Here is a 26,062-nt window from a genome sequence, read left to right on the forward strand (position 1 = left end):
TCCCCTATTTACTTTTGTATAATGTTCGTTTCCATTCCTCTCCATCTTTAATTAAACAATGTTAACAGGTATCATACTGTAAACAGATGACTAAGAATGAACTCGAGCTAAAAAAAAACTAACATTAAAAACAAGAGGGGTTTTCTCGATTTTTCAGGGTTCTGGTTATAAGAGAGGTTACCGTTTTAAAAGGGATCTGGTTAAAGTATGTTTCAGGATCATACTAAGGTGTTTTTTTTAAATTTACTTTTCCGGTACTCCCTTTAAAAAGAAGAAATCTGCTTTCCCTCCAGCATTCATGTTTCAGAGAGGTTTCTAAAATTAACAGTGTTTCCCAGTGTAAAAAGTATTTCAAACGTTCAGTTTATGAGAAGGTTTTCCACTTCTGTTTGTATGCATTTTCTGACTAAAATCAAATTGATACAAATACATGTGATAATTTTCTAAACTTCCTCTTTTTGCTTTTTTTTAAACCTTATAAAATGATAAAATCAACCCCATTCAAAATCTTGTAATATAAGTACTATAATATTATACAGATCACATTTATTTTCTTTTCAAACTCTAGTCACGATATCGATTACCGCACAATAAAAAATTTAATTTCCAACCACGGAATGTATTAATTAAAATGATCGAACAAAATGAAAAAGCTACGATTTAAAAGATATGTGTAATTGGCCCTACTGGATCTATATGAATATTGAATATCAAATGTTAATATCAAATAATAAATAAAAGCTATAATTATTAATAATAAGACAACGCGCTTGACTATTTTTATGCTTGATACTGATCTTAAGAAACACAGCAAACATTGGAAAGTGATTAATGCCCTCCCGTTTTGGATTGAAACCTTTTTGAGAAACAGTTAAACGTTGAGTCATTACCTCTAGTAATTAACAGGATTATTGAAAAAGGTGCAATCGATTTCTCTGAGTATGTAACTAGAATGTGGCCTGTAGGACACAGGTTTTGGTGCCACTAACTGGTACATTTGTTTCTAACACTCACATATTTACAACAGGGATCAATAATTTCAAATGTATTGCAGTCTAAAGGCGGTATAAGCCTCAACAAACATAATATAAATAAAGGATTCAATATTACAGGCCAAAAACTTCTTGAGCTGTGAGCATCACAAACAAATAAATCCACAATTTGGGTATTTCAAGGACCGTAACTCTGTAATAAGCGCTTAAATTTCAGGAAAAATACCAAGCGTGCAATGACACGTCATTATAGAGGACTAATTCATCGTTTAATAATTTACTTAAAAAACAGTTTTGAGCTAGAAAAAGCCACTTCATTTAGGTGACAATGTGCAATTTTTGACTACAATATAGTAAGGGGCCATACTTTGGAATTAAAGTATATGATGAGCCAGACGAAAGAATAGGCGTCGCCCAAGTTTATAACATGATAAAGACACATGCATATTTTTCCCATCAATTTCCTGAAATACATTTTTTGAGCTAGGCGCATCAATGTGAAAATGTGAATTTTTTACTTTTTCAAGGGCCATAACTCTATAAATGGGGGCAGAGCCGGGTGGAAAAAATAGGACGTAGCGGCAAGATTATATCATTATAAAGACACATGCAAGGTTTCACATTTAATATGAGAACATACTTTTTGAGCTAGGGAGGGGAGTCGCGCCCCCAATGTAAAAATGAGCAATTTTTGATATTTCAGGGCGCCATAACTCTGGAAAAGAGGGGCGGAGCCAACTGAAATAGAGATTCACAAGATTATATCATGATGGTTTCATCAATCTCTCTTATATCAAAAACGTTTTTAAGTGCTAGGTTCGCGACATTCTCGAGGTTTCGATATAATTGACGCATATTTACTATAATCATTGGGCCATAACTCTGGAAAAAGGGGGGCGGAGCCACACAAAAAATAGGTAGGTTAAATCAGCGCAAGACATCCTATCATGATAAAGCACATGCATTTATGTATTCTCATATCAATACAATTCATATAAAAAGAATTATTGAAGAGTAGACAGGTCACAAACTTTCGGAAAGAGTGAATGTGCATAACAATTTAACCTGAAATTCAAAATGTCATAATTCATAAAACGTCTGAACCAGAGTTATGGACATTTTCTCATCTGATGTTGGAGACGAGATATGACAATAATCAAAAGATTAATAATATCAAAATCCTTGAATTAAGAGCAACACAGATAAAGTGAGAGGGTGAGCAACAAAAATCTTTAGCGATTGAAAGTAACAATGAAATGAATCATTTCCATGACAATATTGGCTGTTTACTTTCTCAATGCTATTATGTTACACCCTAGTGCCATATGATGTGGGCGATAGTGCGGAATACTCCTCTAAGTTTCAATCAAATCAATTCAATAAAAAATATCGGAAAATGAATAAAAACTTTAACCTGAAATTCGTAGTGAAAATTGATGCCAGAGTTATGGAATTTGCAAACTGGATGCAAAATGAGAACTTGCCACTGCTGCTTTAAATGCATTGCTCTTCTTTTAAGCGCTATATGGAAAGAGAAACATGCCATTGCTTTAAATGCACCGCTATTCTTTTAAGCGCTATATGGAAAGAGAAACATGTCAAGCTTTAAATGCACCGCTATTCATTTAAAGCGCTATATGGAAAGAGAAACATTCATTGCTTTTCAACTTTGCTATACTCGCTATTTCTTTTTTAAAAAACGCTATAATGGAATCAGACGAAAACTCTGTCAATTTTTTGCTTTAAAATGACATCTGTCTATTCTACTTATAGCGGCTGAAATGGAAAGGAAATTCATTGCCACTGCTTTTTAAAACATTAACACATGTCTGTATTTACCATAGTAGCCCTTGAAGTGTTCTTACAGAGAAACATGCCTCACTTAACTTAAAAATGCTACTCGTACTCCTCACTCATCATACTAGGTGGTCTCAGCGTATGCAACTCACAAGTGCTCATAATATAGGTACCCAATTCTCGGTAATTCGATCATTATCACACTTTCAGTCACTGGCCTTCCTTATCGGTTTCTATTTAAAACATGCATTTTTGAACCAAAATGCCTCATCATATTCAAAAACTATTATTTACAAAAATATATCTAGAACGTTTTTGTCTTGAAGAAGACTGCATTACCTATTTACTTACATAATGTAAGGCGTAGATCAACGATTTACATCATAATAGTTTGCACGACAATATCAATTTAGCAAAAAAAAACCAAAAAACAAACAACACAACACCATTTTAACTAATTTTATTTTTCGTCAGAAGTTGAAGAGACAGACGACTTTTATTCAAAGTACACCGTACGCTAGCCGTTAATCTTTGCTGTAGATCTAATTCTATTTGTAACATGCTGTACAATACATGTAACTAAACTCACAACATTAAACATGTGCAAAAATTAATATCACGTATTAGAAGACTAAACTATTAACATCTTTCTATATACCGTCTTAAAACTGTCTTATCCAGCAGTTGTTTCAGTAATATGCATAAATGTAGCATACCATTTAGGAAAAGGGTAAAATCGTACAAAATGTTGCCAGACTGAATAACTGTCTTAGCCATAATAAATCAGTATAGGGATATCATGTTTGATTTTGTATTTAAGACATGTGTGTGTAATACTTGTAAATAAGTAAAGCAAACAATTAAAAACGAGCAACAAAGAACTTAAATTACTTAATCATTAACATAATAACATATAGGACGGCTGTATGCATGTTCGTTACTTGTTCATTCCATTACATATTTTAGTTCTACATTAACATTAATAAACACATTACTATTATTAAAAACATCACCCCTTTAAACAAACTGTTAAAAACTAACTGTTAAACATTTCAATGAAATACTATACTCTTGAACGTCAAAACTCACGATTATCACACTAAGACATAACTACAGCTGCATAAGAAGCAGCTAGTCGGTAACTAGTCCTGCAATACTACAACAGGATATCTAACAACTGCTTTCCCAAATCCCTTCTTTTCAAATATCACAGTTTATATGAATCTCTTCCACGAATGTTTCCCCTTTTCAACTGATTTCATAATTATCAGTTTTGAGTAGTTTCTTCTTTTCCAGACAGTCATCTATCCATTCTGTGGTAATTATGGCAATTCCTTCTTTTTTCTCCGACAACTCTGAGATAGTCTGTAAACAGACAAGAAAGAGATTAAAAACAGAGAGTGAGTGGGTCAACAATTTAACCTAAAATTCTAAGTAAAATGGGGAAGGGGCATAATTCATGAACTGGTGATGCTAGAATTATGTACCTTCTGTCATACCATGCGGATGATTATGTGGACAGTGGACACCGAAACACAATTATAGCTCTCTATATACTTCGTACAGCCGAGCTAATTATGCGATATTCTTTTCTCTATATTTGGTCTAAAGTTGTGTTGATAAGCACGTTACAGGTATGAAAGTTTCAAAATACCAAGGTCAAACCCAGGTCATCACTGATGTGCCGGAAGTGCGTCCTACAATATGTCATTAGCACCAGTTGTATTGACAATACTAATTATATACTAGAACTACTTGCATAATGGTACTGAATAAATAGTTCTAACAAGGGTCAAGTTATCAAAATAATTATATTCATACTTTGCAAATACTTTACCTTATGATCACAGTTCTGTGGAATTACAATATGGGTAGTAGTGTTAGTAACTGTCATGTCAACATCAACCATCAAATGTTGTCAAGTTAAGGTAAATAAAACAAGTAAAAAATCTAAGAAAAAGGAAAAAACAACAGTTCCATGTTTGCTCGGAAACTTTCTCAAAGAACCCGTTCTTCCATACGACATAGAAAGGAAAGACCTAAGATATCCAACGAGGCATCAAACTGACGTTTCCGTAATTTGCCTACAAATATGTTACCAAATTTTGCAAAAGGTAAACATGATCAATCAAAATTTAACAAGTTCAAAATAAAGAGTTTAAAAGCAATAATAGTCTCTGACAAAAACACGGGTAAAGTACTTCAAATGTATGGATTTTGTCTTTAAATTACATGCTTAGTAACATTGTGAATGTAAATTTCTGAATAAATAATAATAAAAAATAAACTTAAAACCCATCTTTTAGTCTCTGATTAAAAATCTTAATCAAATACCATTGGGGCCATCAGAAATGTTTGCAAAACACATTTAGTCTATAATATCTATAGATTTCATGAAATCTGCGCTTTTCACCAAAATGTTCCATTAATTTCCCCTGCATGTGCAATGATCTTGACATTACCAGTTTTTTAACAAGAAGTCACCAACTAAAAAAAACCTTGTCCTCCCTATTGCATCTCACAAATAAACTGAATAATTTTAAACCCGCACAACTGATCACAGCTTAATTTCAATTAACAAAAACCATTTAAAATGTGTATATCTGTTAACTTGCTGTTTTAAACATTTCATCCAAATAATTACAACATAAGCAATTAACAATTAAAGGGGAACGTCAGCCTACTAGTTAAGATGTTGGCCACTCAACCTGGAGGTCGTAGGATCCAGCCCCATTCAAGTAGGACCATGCCTTCACAAATGACACTAGAACTGAATTTTCCTGGAAGCGGATTCGAGAGTGATTCAAGTAAGAATCAAGTTTTTGTCACAATCAAGCTTAGATCAATCAGTATAGATTTTAACAATTATAAGCTGTGGATATGTATCAACAAATCATTAGCATAGTATTTGCCCATCCGCATAGCCCAATATGGAGAGGGAAGATCTACACATCGTGGGGTCATGAATTCTATCCTCTGGCGAGGCTTATGTTCACCTTGAAGATTTTATAAAATATGTTCTCTGAAATCATTTCGTCTCACCCACCTTCAATTCCTTTTGGAGAATAGAGCGTATACTAGTGGAATAATTAACAACTATAACACTGGTACAATTAACTTTTCCGCGTCATTACATAACGAAATACAGTTTGGAAACGACGGTGCACACAAAGCAAATACTTACATAAAAATTTCTAAACTACTATATACATATCAACTCATAAAATCGAAAATATTATTCAGCTCAATACGTTTATCCTTATGTTACTTCTCTCAACGTAAATTGTTTTATCACCCTGTCATATATTAACATTATTTTGAGCGTTAGAATAATAAAACTATACACAGATAATAATTAACTTCAAAATCAGCCTCACATCTTTACCCACTGACTAACATAATGGTCATGTACCTAGTTCTTTTGTGTAAGAAGTAACTTCAAAGTCAGCATCTTAAACCAACTAGCTAAGATAGTGATCATGTACCTATATATAGTGCAAATATGTTTGCGAACCTTTATGATAATGTTATGAGCCGCGCCATGGGAAAACCAACATAGTGGGTTTGTGACCAGCATGGATCCAGACCAGCCTGTACATCCACCCAGTCTGGTCAGGATCCATGCTGGTCGCAAACCCACTATGTTGGTTTTTTTCTCATGGCACGGCTCTTATATACATTATTGTAATTTTGGTAAACAAACTAAAATGGAAAGGATATGCTATTATGTATCTTTTGTATTTCTTGAAATCGTGCTCCAGACATTCCGTCCTTGTGTAGATATAATCACATCCCCTGAGAACCATATCAGCTAGAACCCGTAACTCATCCTTTTCTATGAAGACCTTTGCTAGTTTAGATGGTGTTGAATAATCTCTTTGCAACTGTAACAGAGGACACAAAACTATCAAACCAAACAACTGACAGTGATATCAGAGTCTAATACAAAAAACAAAGGCTGTCTACTTAGATCCATTAGTTTACTTCCCTTGCACTAACAAAATGAAAATGGACATTCTGGATGTTGTCTTGTCTGCTAGCGGTTTGCTTGGTTACTTTCTATGCTTCGAAATGATCTTCCCACAGTTCTTATTTAGACATGACATATTTAGTCCACCACAAAAACAAATAGGATATGTTCGTCTGTGTATGATATACTTTTGAATCAAGGCATCAGATAGATTTGTCAGCTTACCTTAAAAAAAGAACATTTAACTACTTGATAAAGTGAAGTATCACTCTGCATTCTATAGTGAAGATATTTAATTTTTGCTTGTAACAAAATGTCACACTTTTGAGTATTTATTCTAGTTCATCATAGGTAAAACTGATAAAGGTGTATTTATCTGTAGTATCTATATGCCAGTAGTACAAGTGAAATGTCTCAATAAAATCAATAACACCATCCTTTTGAAGCATAGAACGCAACCTAGCACAACAAGACACTGATATGTACTTTATTTTTTTAATTTTCTTAAGCTTTTCGCCTTTTCATCTAATTTAATCATAAGATATTAAAGCAATCATCTATAAATGGGTCATGTTACTGTTAACAAACTGGTTAAGGCTTTCAACATACCTTAAACCCGAGGTGGCCAATCATTGTGGGCGGCCGTCTTCCTTTTGTGGTGTTTCCTTGGAAAATAATATCTAGTATTGTTAAGAATATATATTGCTCTTAGGAAAGATGAAAACTATGTAATTCACGATTTCAAAATAATGGCGAAATATTATCCGATATGACAAGAAGCTCAGGACTGAAAATGAGACAGGCCATTAAGGGGTCATTAGAGGTTTACAAACAGCTCAGTCTTGCATCATTTTATAAAAAGTCTTTAAGGATACTGCAAATATAAAACTGTTTATCAAACTTTAATTTCCTGCTTGCAGAAATGAAGATTTAGGAGAAGAAAGTCAAGACAAAACGTAAGTACTGCCATAAAGATTCTAAAATAGATTAAGTTAATAACCTACAACGCTATTAATTGGTAACGTTTCCTTTCTTTGAATGAAGTGTCTAATTATAATTATGAGGTACAAAATATTCATTAATTTATTTGTAGGCGAGTTTATAATCTTACAATGCAATGATAATTTTGTGTCAATCTAAACTAAATAAACAAATCTCTTCTCTTCTAGTTTCAGAACTATTACTGAAAAAATCATTTCAATAATAAGAATGTAGTTAATCCGCTTATTTATCAAAAAGAAAAGGTCGAAACTCCACATGTCGTTCAACACGACAAAAACGAAAATGTTGCAGGCTCAGTTTGACTAAGCCCAGTCATGGACGGCAGTGGTAATGCATGCTACCGTCCACGCCCTCTAGCCCCGGGTTGAGCAGAACTCAATAGCGCAAAACGGTTGTAACTTATATGAAATAAAGAAGGAGTTACAACTGTTTTGTGCTAAGCCCGCAAGCTAGACGCTGTTTTACAAAATAAATCTTTTAAAACAATCCTTTCTATTATCAAACTCAAAGACTATTATATTCTTGCGTTCATATTCACTCTGCGAGTATTTAACAAAATTTAATATTGCTCTCAAAATTATTAGCAATGGTTATGTACTCCTGTTTATAAATGTGTGAAGAAATCACTGCGAACAGCATATATTTGAAGGATACATGTATGTAGGAATTCCTTTCGATGCCAAATGTTTCTTGATAAGTTTCTCAGTACCGTACCAATTAAAACCAACTGTTGTATGTCCAATACGAGGCAAATGTACGCTCGCTGTAAAATACAAATAAGTGATTACAACTTCATTGGGGTTTGTAAGAACTGTAAGATCGCTTAGACATGATTCACTAGTCTCTTAACCGTCAGTCAGAATTTTACAAAAACCTACAACAATATGGTGTATCTTCGATCAGATAAACTGGGGAATTTCATAAGGATGGCAGGTTATTTCTTGGTTTTATTGGGGACCCGCTCTTATCTTGTGATAATTCATTAAAACGGTCTCCACTTACATATTATTGATGGGTTAGTAAATCAAAACAATTCAACTTACTGTATGCTATTTGTAAAATAACAAATAAAACATGATCAGCTCGAGATCAATAACGTGCCAAAACAGTTTTCATCTAGGATAAATAGCAATACTCTGAGATAGTTATAATGCAGAATGACTAAGACTTTTCTTAATACATATAAGATATCAAAGGATTAAGAACAGACCATCTGGCAGATCTGAAAGATGGAATTGTTGTCATGTTTTTCATGAAGCTAAATACTTGATGAATTGGGCACAATTAATATTGACGTTGGTTACCATTATAATCCATCCTTTATTTTGTACAACGTTACCCACTCAACTAAAGAAAGAAGCTTTTTTATCGAAGTATATCCTGCTATCATGCTTGCTATATACTTATAAATGATGCCGCGAACTCCAAAGAAGTAATCTGATACCAAACTTTTATTATCTTACTTATGCCTTTTATAATGAGTAATGTTAAATCAGAAAAGTGAAATATGCCATCTTGTTAGCAAAATCTCATGACAAAAGTGCATTCACGCAATTAAAGTAAGAAATAATCTATGCTTTCTTAAATAAACATGCCAGTAAAGTGAAAATAAGACCGCTCCTACAATAATTAAAACTGGTTTAATTTTAGTCCTTCATTCACCCTTTACTTTTAAAGTATGGACCATGAGTTAAATATAAGATCATCCAAATTATTCATTTCATTTCGAACTAAATGTGACTTTTTCTACAGGATCTTTTCCAAGTCTACAGCATATCTATAAAACCAAATATTCTCTTATAGTCTATTTTCAGTATACTAAAGTCTTTTTTCAGTAAACAACATTTTATATCAACCATGAAAGAAATACAAAAAGTTTTATTACTGCCAGACAATTCTTAATTAGTTTTTATCCACAAATAATGCAATAAATTACACCAATGATATAATTTCATGCCTATCTATTCACGGAGAATACAATTTATGTGGTATTAAAATTTGCAATGACATTTTAATTTTGTCAGCCAAAGAATTCTAACCATGTATCATAACTCTGTAAAAACTGTAATCCTTCATTTGAAAAGTTGTACAATATTTCCTTTTTGTTTTTGTTCGGTTAACCATCACACTGACACAATTATAGGTCATATAGCGACTTTCCAGATTTTGGTGGTGGAGGAAGACACCAGGTGACCCTACGTGCATTATTTCATCATGGACGGACATCTGAGTAGGACCGACGACATTCCTTAAGCCTGCTGAATGGCTCCTTCACATGAAGAATTCAACGCTCCGAGCGAGGCTTGAACCGACATCGATGAGAGGCAAGTATATCTAAGTCTACAAACTTATCAACCTGGTCAAGGAGGCCCGGTACATTTTTTTCAACTTCAATACATCATAACATCACATCATTATCAAACTGCTTTTGTGGCGATTGTCGTCAGACTACAGCCACAAAGTCAACAACACAAACAAAATCAACAGCAACAACAACAACAAAACTCGAATGAACCGGAAAAGGCCGAAAATAGCCGAAGAAAAGTATACGGTAGTTTGAACAGGCGCGGTTCCATGATTACTGGATTTGGGAGGCGTACATCTACTTAATATTATTGTAGTACATGATAATTTAATTTCTATCAACTCCCAAACCCACTCGGTCGCTGAGGCCACACAATATAGTGCATATGCACGTGTGTAACCCTGCAATCTTAGAAGCAAGCCAGACAGTGCTAAGTAGTGTAATATCAGGCGTATAACTTACCCTTGTTTTCCTTTGCTTTAACATAAACCTTCTCAAGACCATATCTGAGTGCTGATAGTTTTATTCCAGACAAATTGTTTCTCTTGTCACGATGTTGTGCAATTATGAGGGCTACCTGTAAACAAAAGTTTTACATGTAACAAAGAAGTGATAGTGAAAATGGTAACCTACATACGAAGTCATGTGCATCAAAGTCAGCAAAATTATGAACTCCTATTTTGATTTTTTATAATATACACAGATTCATTTACTGTAACTCTAACTCAGAAAATATTTTAGAGTAAAACAAAGTAACATAATTATAACAGTAAATAGTATGAAACCAACTTGGAGTGATGGTGTAGTAAGAGGCAATAACAATAACATCATTCTAAAGTCTTTTTATGTCTCTAACATGTTTTTGTTCGCAACCAAATAACCGATTTCAAATAAATGTTTTAAATCATAAATGCATAATTATTGAAGCCAAATTCAGGGCAGTGTTTGCAGAACTGCTTTAATTAAAAGAAAGTGTTACAAGAGAAATACATACCCAATCGGTGCCTTCTTTGTTACCGGATCCATCATCTAAAGATATCATGTGACAGTCACCTAGTGCTAGATCTGTACAAAATAATATACTATGGTACAATATGGTGTATAAAATTAAAGGAAATATATACAGTCTTAACATATCCTAGTGTGACATAACTTTGTTTTATCAGGTAGAATACTAAATAAACCAAGCATGCAAAGTTTGTATGTATAAACAGTGTCTTTAAGTATGTAAAACTATGTGCAATTCTGTGCTGGGTGCTGTATGGTTTTTGCGTTCTATGGAAGTGCTTTTTCCAGTTGAACTTTTGTTATAGGTTTCAGTAGATCTTAATGTACTACACCAACACTGAAAGATTCATAAAACATATATGCCAAGAAAGATACACTAAAATATTACATGCTTTCCATTGCACAGTTCCCTGAAACCTTGGTAATTCAACCTAATAATTTTATCATACTTTTTATACAGTCTTGGGTGTAAATATTGTGCAAAGTCAACTAAAACTGACACTGGCATTGCTTCCACCCCGATAATTTATCAGGAATATTATTGGCAATGCCAAACCAACCTCACCTTGCATATTTCCAGCAAGTGTATACTGGTTTTCTGGTAATGGCGAACGTGCTGATAGTGCTGAAAACAATCCTCCTGTTCCCCAACCTCCAGAATCATCTGAAAATATTTAACTTTTGGGTATTTCCAACCTATATGCCATCTCATCTTTTATTGCTAACATATAGATAGCTGAATATATATTATGTAGCTAAGTTTTAGTACATTGCAGCAACTTTGTTAGTGTGTGGTACAACAGGTGCAAAAACAAATTTTGTAAGAACATTTCTCAGCTTCAGACGATGAAGCAAGACTACGGTTTTATCTCCCAGTATTGTTTCAGGCAAAGGCACCTATATACAACTACAATGTACTGATCTTTACATGCAATCTGTAAAGCCTCCTCCCATGAAAGCTCAATGCTAGGCAAAATAACAATATGCAGGCTATAGTCAAGCATGTTTTATACAGTGCAAAGCATTAAATATCCAACACCTATGTTAATGTTTAGATAAAAAGCTCATAGGAAAACAGATGTAACATCTTTTTATTCACAACCACCTGACATTGTGTCCTAACCCTAATCATGCTGTAGTAAAAGAATCAAATGAAAAGAGTAATACAAATATCTAAAGGAATATTACATAAACAGCTGTTCCATGGATGGTTTCCTATAGAAATTAAAACATTTCGAGTCAAGATTACATAAATGTTCTTAAATACATTTTAAGCTTAAAACTGTCAACTTAAAATATTATTTTCATAATACCTGCACAATGCACTATAATATTGTTTTTCCTGTCCGTTTTCTTTGGATGAGTGACATCTCCTAGAACATAATGTATATCACGTGGGGTTACATCCGCTGATATATCATCTTCGTCCACCATTCCTTCATCTTCTTCCTCATCAGAATTTTCATTAATCTCGATATTACACGACTTGTAATTGTTCTTCTTCCAAATTGCTTCCCTAAAGTTGAATTAAAAATAAATCTTTTAGAATTGTTCCAACATCTGAACTTTTGATTACCATTTGTGGCAAAGAAGTGGAAATAAAGACTCTGAGCCTTAGAAAGTCACAATGTAAAACAAATCAATTCTGGCACGGAATGAGACATTTCTACTTTAGAAATATATACACACGTACTGTGAAATAATTAATTTTCGTGGGGGACTAATTTTCGTGGATTTCGTTGTTGAGTCAATCCACAAAATTTAATCCCAACGAACAAATAAAATTCCAATTCATTTTCAAAAGTTGAAATCCACGAATTCATATCCCCACGAAATTGCCGTTTTGACCAAAACCACGAAATTTCATGTCCACGAAATTAAATGATTTTACAGTACATTTAAACAATGTTGCAAACTTCAACATTCATAAAACATACTAGCATGTGTAATTATTCCACTGAAACTACATTTTAAAGTGAAAATTTAATTTATACCACAAAATATTCATCTTCCTTGCATTGATATTTAAAGAATGGAGAAGACATCAAAGTTTATATTATGAAGGGGCAGAGATCACAGTGGAACTCTGTTCACCTGCAAAGACTTAATGGAAGCAACTAAGGTACTCTCTAATATGAACATTTCCCCTGCCAAACTAAGCAATTAATGGTATGGGAATGTAAATGACCTTAATGAAATGTCCACACAGTAAGATTTGTCAGAATTACCTAATCCTCCTTGCCTCTTGTGCTCTTCTCATCTCACGCTCCTCAGCCTCCTTTGCCCTCTTCTCTGCAGCTTCCTTACGCTGAAAGAAATAGTCCACATTTTACCTGGTACAGGATTGACAAGTGGAATGATAGAATATAGATTTCATAATCAGCATCTAACAGTTTGGTGTAAAACAGTTAAGTTGAATGCAGGGAGGAAAACCTTTTGTGTAGATTTTAGCAAATTCTACAAATTGCCAACATTTACTGATGAATCTGTTAAACAAAATTCGAGAAACACGCTCAGACTAAATGCGATGTGTTTTTGTTATTTTACCACAAAATGAAATTGCAATTTCCAAGAATGTAAATTGAAAGATTTAATATCTATCAAAGATGAGGAAAACGATATAAAACTTCACTTGTAACTAAAATGTCAAATGCCTGATTTTTAGGAAGAATTCTTCAGACACTTACGCATGATTTCAATTTTACAAAATTAGTTTCAGGTCACAAAATTAACCAATTATATAATACTACCTTTCGCTTCCTTTCTTCTAGTTCCTCTGGAGTCAGTTTCTTTCTAGGTTGTCTGAGAACATCAGGTAATCCTGACATAAATGCCGTAGGCTGACGCTTCATACGACTTGGTCTGTCCTCTGCAAGCTTCGTCTCTAAAGCTGCTCGCTCAACTGAAACATACAGATAAGGTCATTGTGTAATAATGTCAGGTTAACAAGTTTCAATTAAGAAATTCTATTTAGGGGAAGGCAACTTTATTAAATTTAATGCTTTTTACTAGCCTGACTGACAGACCCTTGCTTAGGTTACTTGTATTATTACTTCACCTTAAAGACAAACAAGACTTTGCGCCACTGTCACTCCTAATGACAGGAAATAAGAGATTACATAAATAAGACAAGACCTACAGAAAAGCAGTCATTAATATATATGTAAACAAATTAAAAGAAAAAAAATCAGAAACTGAAACAAGTCAAGGCCATAACCTCGGATCCCTTCTCTAAATTATAGTTTGATTAGTTCTGTCAATTGTATTTCTAGTTTAGGGCTTGTCCACTATTTTAACTGGGGACCACACACAGCTTTTCATGAAATTGAACTCCATTGTATCATTGAAGACTACATGTATGCCACCGTATGAACAGATCTGAGGATGTCTCTAAATTGCATCATATGTAAATATTAAGCAATGCTCAACCCTTGGCGGCTAGAAGGCATTAACGGTAGCATGCATTTCCACTACCGTCCATGAAAAGCCTCATTCAAATCGAGCCTGCAACACTTTAATTTTGTCATATTGGGCGACCTGTGGAGTTTTCACTTTTAAATTCTACTGCCAAAACTTGGATACTCATCAAAGAAGTCATTTAATATGCTGAGATTCTTTTGCAACACAAGACAATACTACTAAGTAAAGAAAACAAAGTTATTGATTTGATAACTAATTTTACAAATAATTATACCTTCCAACAATTCATCAAAAGCTTTCTGATCAGCTGCAGTGGGTTCTTTGGAGTAGTCTGTACCTTCAAATACATACATACTCTGTGGAGCTTCCTCTAGTATACCTTCATCCTAGGAACATAAAACATAATTTCTCTTTCTGTTTTAAGTATTGGAAATATTTCTAAAAGATTCCAAACAGAAATGTTGATAACGAATTGTAATCTCTCTAACATATCTAAGCATTTTTTTTGTTTGATAGTTGTTTGCTAGGTACATTAATCTGGATTCTATATAGATACTGGCATGTTCTTCACAATTAACAGATATCAAATTTGAATAAGTCACGAAGAATTAATGACTTCAGACAAATCGTCTTCAATCAAGTCATCGGAAAATTCGCCACATTTTTACGCCATCAAACTCACCATCTCTGAGTTCATAGTCTTGAATCCTACCTACAGTGTTAGCTGTGTGTGTCTAGTGATCAAGCAACAAATATTCAATGATGAGATATGTTTTTATTTATAAAAATCAATGTTTCACACTGAAGATGTAATTCACCATTTTCAGATTTATATGGATTTTTACCTCTGAACCATTATCTTCCTCCTCCCCTGCGGTCTCCTCTGGTTGCCATTCTCCATCTGCTGTTGGTCCCAGAATGTCCTTGAAATCAAGGTCAATGTCATCACCATGATTACCACTCAATAATTCATCTACACCATACTTTAAAATATCTTGAAGCTGAAACAAATTTTTTCTCTTATAATCATTTCATTTCATATAATCAGGCTGAAAAATGTCGGCTCTGGCCTGTAAACACAATTTTCCAATGCTGCAGCTTAGTGACCTATTTCTGACCCAAACTGACCTACTTTAGAACTTGGCCTAGATTTCATACTGACTCAAAGACCATGTTCCATATATATTCTGTAAAACCTTGTAGGCTCTAGTGTGTAACAAAAGATATTCCTATAATTGGGCATAGCAACTTAGTTGGTTATCCAGATAATCAAGTTTCAGGCTTAATCTAAGGCAGAACTTACTTTGACACAAAGACATATATTTAGGCATGTTTAGCAATAGCAGAGGTCAGCAAAATCTGTTCCAATTTAAAACAATGGGTTTACACATATGCATAAATCTCTATATATTTTTACTTGGAAAGTTTTGATATCAATCCAACTGTTTTTATTGAAAACTTATGATATTCCAGTATTAACATACACTTAAAGTTTGAAACTGAAAAGAAACATATAATTTAATTGACAAACAAAAGACAGTGAATTAATTATCACTTCACCAAATTTTGCCTCCACCTACATATTAATTGTTTTTGCAAAATATGATATTTCGTGAGTAATATACACTTACTCAACCTTGATACAAAAAAAATGTACAGTTTCACTGACAAACAATAGACATGAATTTATCATCACCTAAGTAATTTATGACTCCACCTACATAACTGTGCAGCTAAATATCACATTAATTTTTTGTGCAAAATATACTCATTTGTTAAGAAAAGGAGTAAATTCAAATACATACTGTAGACATGGTATTTCTTTATTTTCACTTATATTCATGAACAGAGCACTACACAAGTAGATTTTGAATGCTGACTTTGGATGAAAACGACTGTAAAATGATTTTGTATGAGAACAGTTACTGCTAACTGATTTTTTATGATAACACTTGTTAACTGAATTTGTATGTTACCAGCTGTAAACTGATACTGTATAAGAACAGATGTAAACTAATTTTGTATGAAAACAATTGTATTTTTTTTGTTTTGCTGGGTTCAACATCACACTAACACAATTATAGGTCATATGGCAACTTTCCATCTTTTTACGGTGTAGGAAGACTGTGCATAATTTCATCAGGGGTGGGCACCTGGGTAGAAGCATTGACCTTCCATAAGTCAACTGGATGGTTTCCTCTAACCTCAAACCAACATTGGTGCGGGGCAAGTGATTCAAAGTCAGTGAACTTAACTACTGGGCAATGATGCCCCCCCCCCCCCAACACCTCCACCGCGAGAACAATTGCAAATTGATTCAGAAGAATCTGTATGATTACAACTGTAAATTGATTCTGCACAATAATAATGTAAACTGATATTGCATGATAACAATTGTGAACTGATTATGTATGAGAGCAACTGTAAATTGATTCTGTACAAAATCAGTTGTATATTTTGCATTAGAACAATTGTAAACTGATTATGTATGACAACAACTGTATACTGATTTTGTGTAAGAATAATTGAATTTAACTGATTTTCTATTAGAATAACTGTAAACCTATTGCATTAGAACCATTGTAAATTAATTTTGTATGATAATAATTGTAAATTGATTTCATATGATAATAATTGTAAATTGATTTCGTATGAGAACAATGTAAACTGATTTTGTATAAGAACAATGTCACTTGATTTTGAATTTGTATGTAAACTGATTTTGTGTATGGACAATTGTTAACTGATTCTGTATGACGATTGTCAATTGATTCTGCATGTGAATAATAATATAAATTGATTTTGTATGAGAATACCTGTAAACTGATTTTATATGAGAGCAATTGTAAAAATGTATGAGAACAATGTAAAATGATTTTGAGTTTGCATGAGAACAACAGTTACTGTAAATTGATTCTGCATAAGAACAACTGTAATCTGATTTTATATGAGAACAACTGTAGTTATTTTGTAACAGAATAATTGCAAAATCATTTTGTATTGGAACATTTGTAAATTGATCGCATTTAATTTAGTACAACTGTAAATTAACTTTGTATGATAACAATCTTGAATTGATTTTGTATGAGAATGACTTTCATTTCCTGTCATTTTCATTGATTTCATTTTTCTTCATTCTGTATGAATTGTCAGAGCAATTTTGCCACATATTTTAGTATATTTTGTATGTAATGTTAAACTGTAACTGTTTAAAATTTCTTTGAAATATTATAGATATGACTAACATACAAGCTGTGTTACCTTGAAGATTTGAAATTAGCAAAAGTGTGCTGACCATTGCCTCAAACATCAATTTCATGTAGCATGAAGACAAAACAAGGCCTGTCCTAGGAGACAGCAGTCTTGACTATTTCGATGCTGTATAGTGAAAGGAAACTAGACATGACGAGTGTTATGTCAACCTACCTTAACTTTGTCATCAGTAAAGAGGGCCTGCTTTGAGGCCCCGAGAGAGAACTCTCCTTCTTTAATAACTGCACTGGTTAACTGTAGTTTTTCCTCAGCCCTCTTCAGTATAATCTCTTCTACAGTGTTTTTACTGATCAGTCTGATCACCTTCACTGGTCTGTAAAATATACATGTCTTACTTTTACTTTCTTACAAATTTTTCAAAGCATATGAAAAATACTTCAGAGTTTTGTGAAATCCTTAAGTTTCATGACATACTGACTTTCATGGCATATTAATTTTCATGTTGGACTAATTTTTATGACAAACCAATTTTCATATACCGGTAAGCTTTATTTTAGTGTGAGATCATGATGGCAAAGAACAAGAACATGATTTTGAAGCACAGAACCACCATGGTGAAGTGTGAAATCATGATGGCAAAGATTGAACTTATTTTGCATTTCGTTATTGTGATATCCCATTTCGCCATCATTATCTCATGCTTCACAATCATGATCTCGTGCTTCACCATCATGTTCTCATGCTTCACAATCATGATCTCGTGCTTCACCATCATGATCTCGTGCTTCACCATCATGATCTCGTGCTTCACCATGATCATTATTATCTCAAGCTTCGCCATCATGATCTAGTGCTTCACCATCATTATCTTGAACTTAGCACACGGCCAATATAAGCGAGGAGTTGACAGCCCTAACAGAACATCATACTTAATAGTTACCTTGACTGTCCTATTCTATGAGCTCTGGCTGCGGCTTGCAGGTCATTCTGTGGATTAAAGTCACTGTCTACAAATATCACTGTATCAGCACTGGTGAGGTTTATACCCTGTCCACCTAAAATATAAACATATTGATTAAAGTCTCTATATACTACAAATAACATTTTGCTACCTGAATAATAGTTAACTTTTCGAATACAGTCAACCAGTTATCAAAACACTAGAAATATTAAAGATTTTACAGCATCTATTTTCAGCACCGGAAGCCTAACTGTAAACAAAGCAGAGTTTGTTTGTTTTGGTTTTATCTCTCACACACTGACAAATGTTAGATCATGCGGTGACTTTAAAGCTTCAAAGTAGTGGACCCCTCATAACAATTGGTAATTTCTGTGAGATCACATATTCTTGTATGGGGATTCGGCTTTCTTCAGATGTTAACGTAGTTCATACAAGCATCTGGCCCTCCACATATACTCCATAATGACGAACGTGCACACCGAGAATACATAATCGTACGGAAAAATTCCGATTGTCATTAAGGGTTCACTACCTTTAATGCAGAGGAAAACCCCAAGGTGCCCTTCTATAGCAGGCCAGCATCTGGATGCTGGATGACTTCCTGACATGACAGTCTGAGCAGAACTCAAACCCAAAGATTTTTAAAAACTTTTATGTTGGATTACAGTGATAGGTTATATGTCAACTTACCTGCATGTGATAATGGAGGAAGACCCTTATTGCCGCTCCCCGCATCATAGCAGGCACAGGAGGTCACTGAGGTAGAACAAATGACCTTCTGAAAGCAAGTTGATAGCTTCCTCACATTCGAGAATTCCAAAGAAAGGTTTTGAACTCATGTCAGTGAGGAGCAAGTGATTCATAGTCAGTGACCTTAACCATGCATACCCAAAGAGATGAGGGGAAAGTAATTCTAAGTCAGTGACCTAAGCCATTCAGTCATGGAGGCCCCCAAAGGATTACCTTACATGAACATTTACCTGCTCTTGTGCTCAGCAAAAAGACAAAAGTTTCATCATTTTTGTTGAAGTTCTGGACAGCAAGAAACCTTTCCTCTCCTCTCACTGACCCATCCAGACGTTCATATGTATAGCCTGAAAATATAACGGCACTATAGAACACTGTAAAATCATTTATATTTGGGGGTTGGGGATGGGGGAATGGTATAACTAAATGAAATTAAATCAAACAAATAGCATAATTCACATTCAGTTTATCACAAGTTCATATCCAAATGAAATATCACAATAATATCACAATGTTTCATGCCCAAAAAGTTAAATAATTTCACAGTATGTTAGAAAAAAAAACTCTTCTTAAATTTTCCAATTTATTCAAGTGTCTTGTTTGAAAGTGGACAGGGTTTTGACACCACATGAACTTCTTAATACATCTAACATTGCATTGTTCTGATATGAAGCCACAAACACTTCTAGATATGGTTAACACTGCAGAGTTCTAATCTGATACCATATACACTAAATATGAATAACCTTGCAATGTTCTGATCTGACATAATGTGAAGCTTTTGATATAGCTAACATGGCAGTGTACTGATTTCATACCACATATACATCCAAATCTAGCTAACATGGAAGTGTTCTGATTTGACAACACAGGTACTTCCAAAATCAGCTAACATTGCTATGCTAATGAAGATTTGACACAACAGGTACTTCCGAAAATGGCTAACACTGCTGTGCTAATGAGATTTGACACCAGAGACACTTCCAAAAATGGCTAACATTTCTGTGCTAATGAAGATTTGACACCAAAGGTACTTCCAAATATAGCTAACATTGCAATGTTAATGAAGATTTGACACCAAAGGTACTTCTAAATATAGCTAACATTGCAATGTTCATGAAGATTTGACACCAAAGGTACTTCTAAATATGGCTTACATTGCAATGTTCATGAAGATTTGACACCAAAGGTACTTCTAAATATGGCTTACATTGCAATGTTCATGAAGATTTGACACCAAAGGTACTTCTAAATATGGCTTACATTGCAATGTTCATGAAGATTTGACACCAAAGGTACTTCTAAATATGGCTTACATTGCAATGTTCATGAAGATTTGACACCAAAGGTACTTCTAAATATGGCTTACATTGCAATGTTCATGAAGATTTGACACCAGAGGTACTTCTAAATATGGCTTACATTGCAATGTTCATGAAGATTTGACACCAGAGGTACTTCTAAATATGGCTTACATTGCAATGTTCATGAAGATTTGACACCAAAGGTACTTCTAAATATGGCTTACATTGCAATGTTCATGAAGATTTGACACCAAAGGTACTTCTAAATATAGCTAACATTGCAATGTTCATGAAGATTTGACACCAAAGGTACTTCTAAATATGGCTTACATTGCAATGTTCATGAAGATTTGACACCAAAGGTACTTCTAAATATGGCTTACATTGCAATGTTCATGAAGATTTGACACCAAAGGTACTTCTAAATATAGCTAACATTGCAATGTTCATGAAGATTTGACACCAAAGGTACTTCTAAATATGGCTTACATTGCAATGTTCATGAAGATTTGACACCAGAGGTACTTCTAAATATGGCTTACATTGCAATGTTCATGAAGATTTGACACCAAAGGTACTTCTAAATATAGCTAACATTGCAATGTTCATGAAGATTTGACACCAAAGGTACTTCTAAATATAGCTAACATTGCAATGTTCATGAAGATTTGACACATACTAGCATGAAGTCTCAATCCCTCTGTTACAACAACAGTTACCTCTATATCCAAGGTAATCCTGTAAGACATCTAGCATGTGGGTCATCTGTGAGAACAGGAGAACTTTATGTCCTGTGTTGTGTAGATACTTCAACAGTTTGTCTATAACAACCAACTTGCCACTCGCCTCTACAAGATGCTCACCTAACTCAAATGGCTCTTGTTCCACACCTAGAAAAAACACCAGATACATTAACCAGATTGTTTATAAATACCAGCTTGCCACACATAGAAGGAAACCACCATGTACATTTTTGTTTAGAACTATCAGCTTGCATCTCCAGCTCAACACCAGTTTAGCCCAAAATCCTGTTCTAACATATAAATCATTGATCGAAACATGTAATTAAATTACTACTGTGACTAGAACTGTCTCAGGAGTAACAAATAATACCCTCACAATACGGCCTTGTCACAGAAGTATTGCAAATTTTAAGTTGGAAATGGGCCATAACTACGTAAAAAAATTGGCTATTTGTTGCCCAAGCCAAACTTGACCTGTATTGTATGATGTTCCAAAAAGTGTAACAAAAAGTATTTAAATCATGTCCAGAAACCATGAAGACCAACAGGCTGACCAACAGACAAGCTCAATCATATATATCCCCCCAAACTTCATTTGTGGAAGGTATAACTACAGTAAAACTCAGATATAGCAAACTTGGATATAGGGAAAAACTATAGAACAATACTTTATTCCCCCGGTGTTTTGCCTTCTTTACTCCATATAGAAATCTATGGATACAACAAATTTGTTATAGTCATAACTTGATTATAAAGAATACATTTTTGACTCACCATCAAAGAGGTAAGGATGGTTAACACACTTCCTCAGCTGCATCAAAATGTTCATCAAAGTTGTCGTCTGCTTTGTACTGCCCGCCCCTACACTCTCAAATATCTCTGGTAGAAAATAGGATATTTCAGAAAAATTAAAATACATGTAAGTATTTCATGATTTAAAAGAGAGAAGCATTCACATGTAACCTTTCAAAATTGATTTCCAAAATTTCATGTATATGTATATCGAATGACTGTTAATGACCAAGATACACCAATGACAGCTGTTAAAATAAGTCACTTTGTTATATGTGAACATGCCTATACCTAAAACATAGTACAAGCTTTCATAAAGGCACATGCATTTTAAAAACATTTTTACAATTTAAAAGCTAACAGAATCTTAACCACTATACCTCAAACGAATGGCCTTTTAACAACTTTTATATTTAAGTCTATACCTATTTTCATCATTCTCAACTTCACACATATTTAAGCAAATAATATCATTCTCTTATTACATAGCTTGCAGGTTAATAATCAAAACTATTTACCCGAGATCCAAAAGACTGCAAACTAACAGTTTTTACTATTGATCGGCAAGCCATTCATTGCTTTAATTACATGACATTTGGAATAAGCTTTCATATTTTTTTCTCAAGTTTTGACTTAAGGCCAGTATAATTTAGTGTTGAATTATAGACTGGTCAAAAGCACAAACTATAAACTGGCAGTTTTTATAAAAAGTTAAGTAATAAATTTTCTAAATGAATGACGTGAATGAAAAACTACATTTGATACTTAATGAAAAGAGCAAGCTAACCTGTGTCTTTCACTAGAATTCCCTTATACAGTTTGGCCTGTAGTTTGATATACCATGTGTAGAACCACCTCAGATTTGTTGGGAAGATCTTTCAACACTTAGATTTTTCCCTCAACAGCAGGTAGGGTTTCAGTAATTTATGCAACTCCGATGCTGTAAACATGCAACATTAACATTTAGCCTGCTGGCGGCAAGTGATTCTACCTCTGTGGCCAGTGCAGACCAAGATCAGCCTGCACTTCCATGCAAGCTGATCTTGGTCTGCACTTTTTGCTACTCTGTCAGTAAATTTTCAATGAACACCCATTTAAATAATAAATGGTATTGCCCTAATTGAATGATGGACTAGTCCACTTTAGAAATTTAGCAAGCTAAAGTTAAAGTAACATTAGTATACCAATAACTCAGTTAGACACATTAAAGTCTGTCCCACATATTACGTTTACATCATTTCTGAATTATCAGTGTTAGCAAAGTTGTCCAATTTTATGTTCCATATATCAACATCTCTTGACTTTTTCTCATTTTTCAATAAGCTTTTTTAAAGAAGAAATCCATTTTATCTTTTCTTTTTTCCCCATAGACTTAAGTATAGATAGAAAAGCTTTTTAAAAAAAGCGCATGTTCTCCCCAAATGCAAAGTCCTATAGGCCAGAAGTCAATAGGGGTCAGGCGCGAAAGTTAAAGAGACACTGATGGTTGTTGGCTGCAATAGGGATCATTACTTGCACATGTCAGTCATCCCGCTTAAATTTTCAACACTCTTGGCTAGTGGTTCTCAAGTACTGTTCAGGCTCCTGATTTTACACGAAACAGGCCACTGTGACCTTGACTTTAAATTGACTTGAACCCCAAAATCAATAGGGGTCATCTTACTCGGATGTTCAATCATCTATGAAGTTTCAACATTCTGGGTCAAGTGGTTCTAAGTAATTGATCGGACCTGGATTATCAATGTTCAGGCCCTGTGACTTGACCTTCAACGGGAGTGGCCCCCCCCCCCCCAATCGGGGTATTTACTCTGCAGACAATCATCCTATGAAGTTTCAAACATTCTGGGTCGAGAGGGTCTTCAAGTTAATTGATTGGAAATGGTTCTTTCAATGTTCAGGCCCCTGTGGCCTTGACCTTTAACTAGAGTGACCCAAAAACGTTAGGGGTCATCTACTCAGGCATGGCCCCCCCCCCCAATCATCATATGAGTTTTCATCATTCTGGGTCAAGTGGTTCTCAAGTTACTGGACCGGGAAATGCGTTTTCGATGTTCAGGCCCTGTGACCTGACCCTTTAACAGAGTGACCAAAAATCGTTAGGGTCATCTACTCTGCAGGACCATCTTCTATGAAGTTTCAACATTCTGGGTCAATGTGGTTCTTAGTTATGAATCGGAAATGGTTTTCCATGTTCAGGCCGCGTGCCTTGACCTTTGATGGAGTGACCCCCAAATCAATAGGGGGTCAATCTACTCTTTATGACATCATCACTACGAAGTTTCAACATTCTGGGTCAAGTGGTAGTCTAGTTATTGGATCGGAAATGGTTTTCAATGTTCAGGGCCCTGTGACCTTGACCTTGAACGGAGTGACCCCAAAATTCAATAGAGGTCATCTACTTCTTCATGACAATTCATCGTATGACGTTTTCAACATTCTGGTCATTGGTTCTCTAGTTATTGATCGGAAAAGTATTTCAATGTTCCAGGCCCTGTGACCTGACCTTTGACGGGAGGTGATCCCAATTCAATAGAGGATCTACTCTTCATGACAATCATTGTATGAAGTTTAACATTCTGGGTCGAGTGGTTCCTCGTTATGATCGGGAAATGGTTTTCAATGTTTCGGCCCCCGTGACCTTGTACCTTTGACAGAGTGACCCCAAAAAACAATTGGGGTCGTCTACTCCAGCAGCCTACAACCCTATAAAGTTTGGGAGGTTCTAGGTCAAATGGTTCTCCAGAATATTTGCTCGGAAATGAAGTTGTTACGTAGTACGTACGGCCGGACGGACGGACGGGCAAAAACAATATGTCTCCTGGGGGAGACATAATTAATGACGTTAGAGACCATTAATTTTATGTGGTTACTTATAATAATGCCAATTTTGAGTATTGAAAGTACCAGTGCAATACTATTGCTATCACCCATTGCTACTGCTGCAATGCTGTAGACTGGGAAATATAAGTGATGGTTTTATTTCTGCTAATACTGTATAAAAGGAATATTCGCAAGTAAAAAAGTTTGCAAATTGTTGATTCTAGATGTTTTGCAAGCGGAAACATTCGCAAAGGTCTGAAAACTGAACTGCTAAAGCTAAGTTTGTTTATCTTTACTTGTCATTAAAGACGTGTCTTGGTGAACATGGAAATATACAGTAGCTGACATTTTCGCAAATTTTTTAATTCGCAAAATCTGCCAATATTTTTATGTTGTGAACTTTTCCACTTAAACAGTACTCACGAATACTGTCACACACAAATTCAAAATGTTCATGAATACTAATCTACATCATGTCCTAAAATATAAACTCACGTTTCACGAATAATTGAGCCGCACTATGAGAAAACCAACATAGTGCATTTGCGATCAGCATGTATCCAGACCAGCCTGCGCTTCTGCGCAGTCTGGTCAAGATCCATGCTGTTCTCTTTCAAAGCCTATTGCAATAAGAGAAACCGTTAGTGAACAGCATGGATCCTGGCCAGACTGTGCAGGCTGGTCTGGATCCATGCTGGTCGCTAATGCACTATGCTGGTTTCTCATGGTGCTGCCTCAATTAAGCTTTATTTGGAATGGAACTTTTTTTTTTTAGATCATTTCATAATTACCTGACTTTTGTACTTAGAAAACCTTTCTTTCCACAAGTCTTCATGTCATCAGGATGGGAACTTTTTAGCTGAGACAAACTGAGAAGGCGTATAAAATCTTGCGGTTATTCTGTACTGGTTGTACCAGTCAGTAATATACTGGTATGTGTGTCCCACTGCAGACAAAACAAATAGCGTAATATTACGTTACATACTTA

The 26,062-nt window shown here is 34.6% G+C and overlaps 1 protein-coding gene and 1 long non-coding RNA gene across 2 annotated transcripts; both read right to left on the reverse strand.

The window, feature by feature from the left end:
• Nucleotides 1-3,234: 3,234 nt before the first annotated feature.
• On the reverse strand, nt 3,235-4,693 carry LOC128549903 (uncharacterized). Its single transcript, XR_008367996.1, has 2 exons — nt 4,627-4,693; nt 3,235-4,154 (listed from the first exon to the last, which is right to left on the reverse strand). It is a non-coding gene; the product is annotated as an uncharacterized LOC128549903 (long non-coding RNA).
• A 94-nt stretch (nt 4,694-4,787) lies between these two features.
• On the reverse strand, nt 4,788-23,096 carry LOC123536411 (chromodomain-helicase-DNA-binding protein 1-like). The gene is made up of 18 exons (XM_053527772.1): nt 23,042-23,096; nt 22,237-22,341; nt 21,439-21,609; nt 19,649-19,762; nt 18,648-18,762; nt 17,921-18,080; nt 15,340-15,495; nt 14,769-14,880; nt 13,825-13,976; nt 13,303-13,382; nt 12,388-12,590; nt 11,640-11,738; nt 11,061-11,131; nt 10,529-10,643; nt 8,416-8,524; nt 7,376-7,439; nt 6,493-6,673; nt 4,788-4,873 (listed from the first exon to the last, which is right to left on the reverse strand). Exons 2-18 carry the CDS (start codon nt 22,289-22,291, stop codon nt 4,788-4,790), a joined length of 2,043 nt encoding a protein of 680 aa, XP_053383747.1. The 5' UTR covers nt 22,292-22,341; nt 23,042-23,096.
• Between the last annotated feature and the right edge of the window lie 2,966 nt (nt 23,097-26,062).

Source organism: Mercenaria mercenaria, chromosome 17 (assembly GCF_021730395.1).
Source record: "Mercenaria mercenaria strain notata chromosome 17, MADL_Memer_1, whole genome shotgun sequence".
NCBI classification, from domain to species: domain Eukaryota; kingdom Metazoa; phylum Mollusca; class Bivalvia; order Venerida; family Veneridae; genus Mercenaria; species Mercenaria mercenaria.

Excerpts from the sequence above, each read along its gene's own strand:
- LOC123536411 (XM_053527772.1), bottom strand. The coding sequence starts at position 22,291 with ATGAACATTTTGATGCAGCTGAGGAAGTGTGTTAACCATCCTTACCTC. Across the intron at positions 15,496-17,920 it reads TTACTGATGACAAAGTTAAG|CTTCAAGATATTTTAAAGTA; the intron begins GTAGGTTGACAT and ends AATTTGTTTCAG. Across the intron at positions 6,674-7,375 it reads ACAATGATTGGCCACCTCGG|TTGCAAAGAGATTATTCAAC; the intron begins GTTTAAGGTATG and ends CCTCTGTTACAG.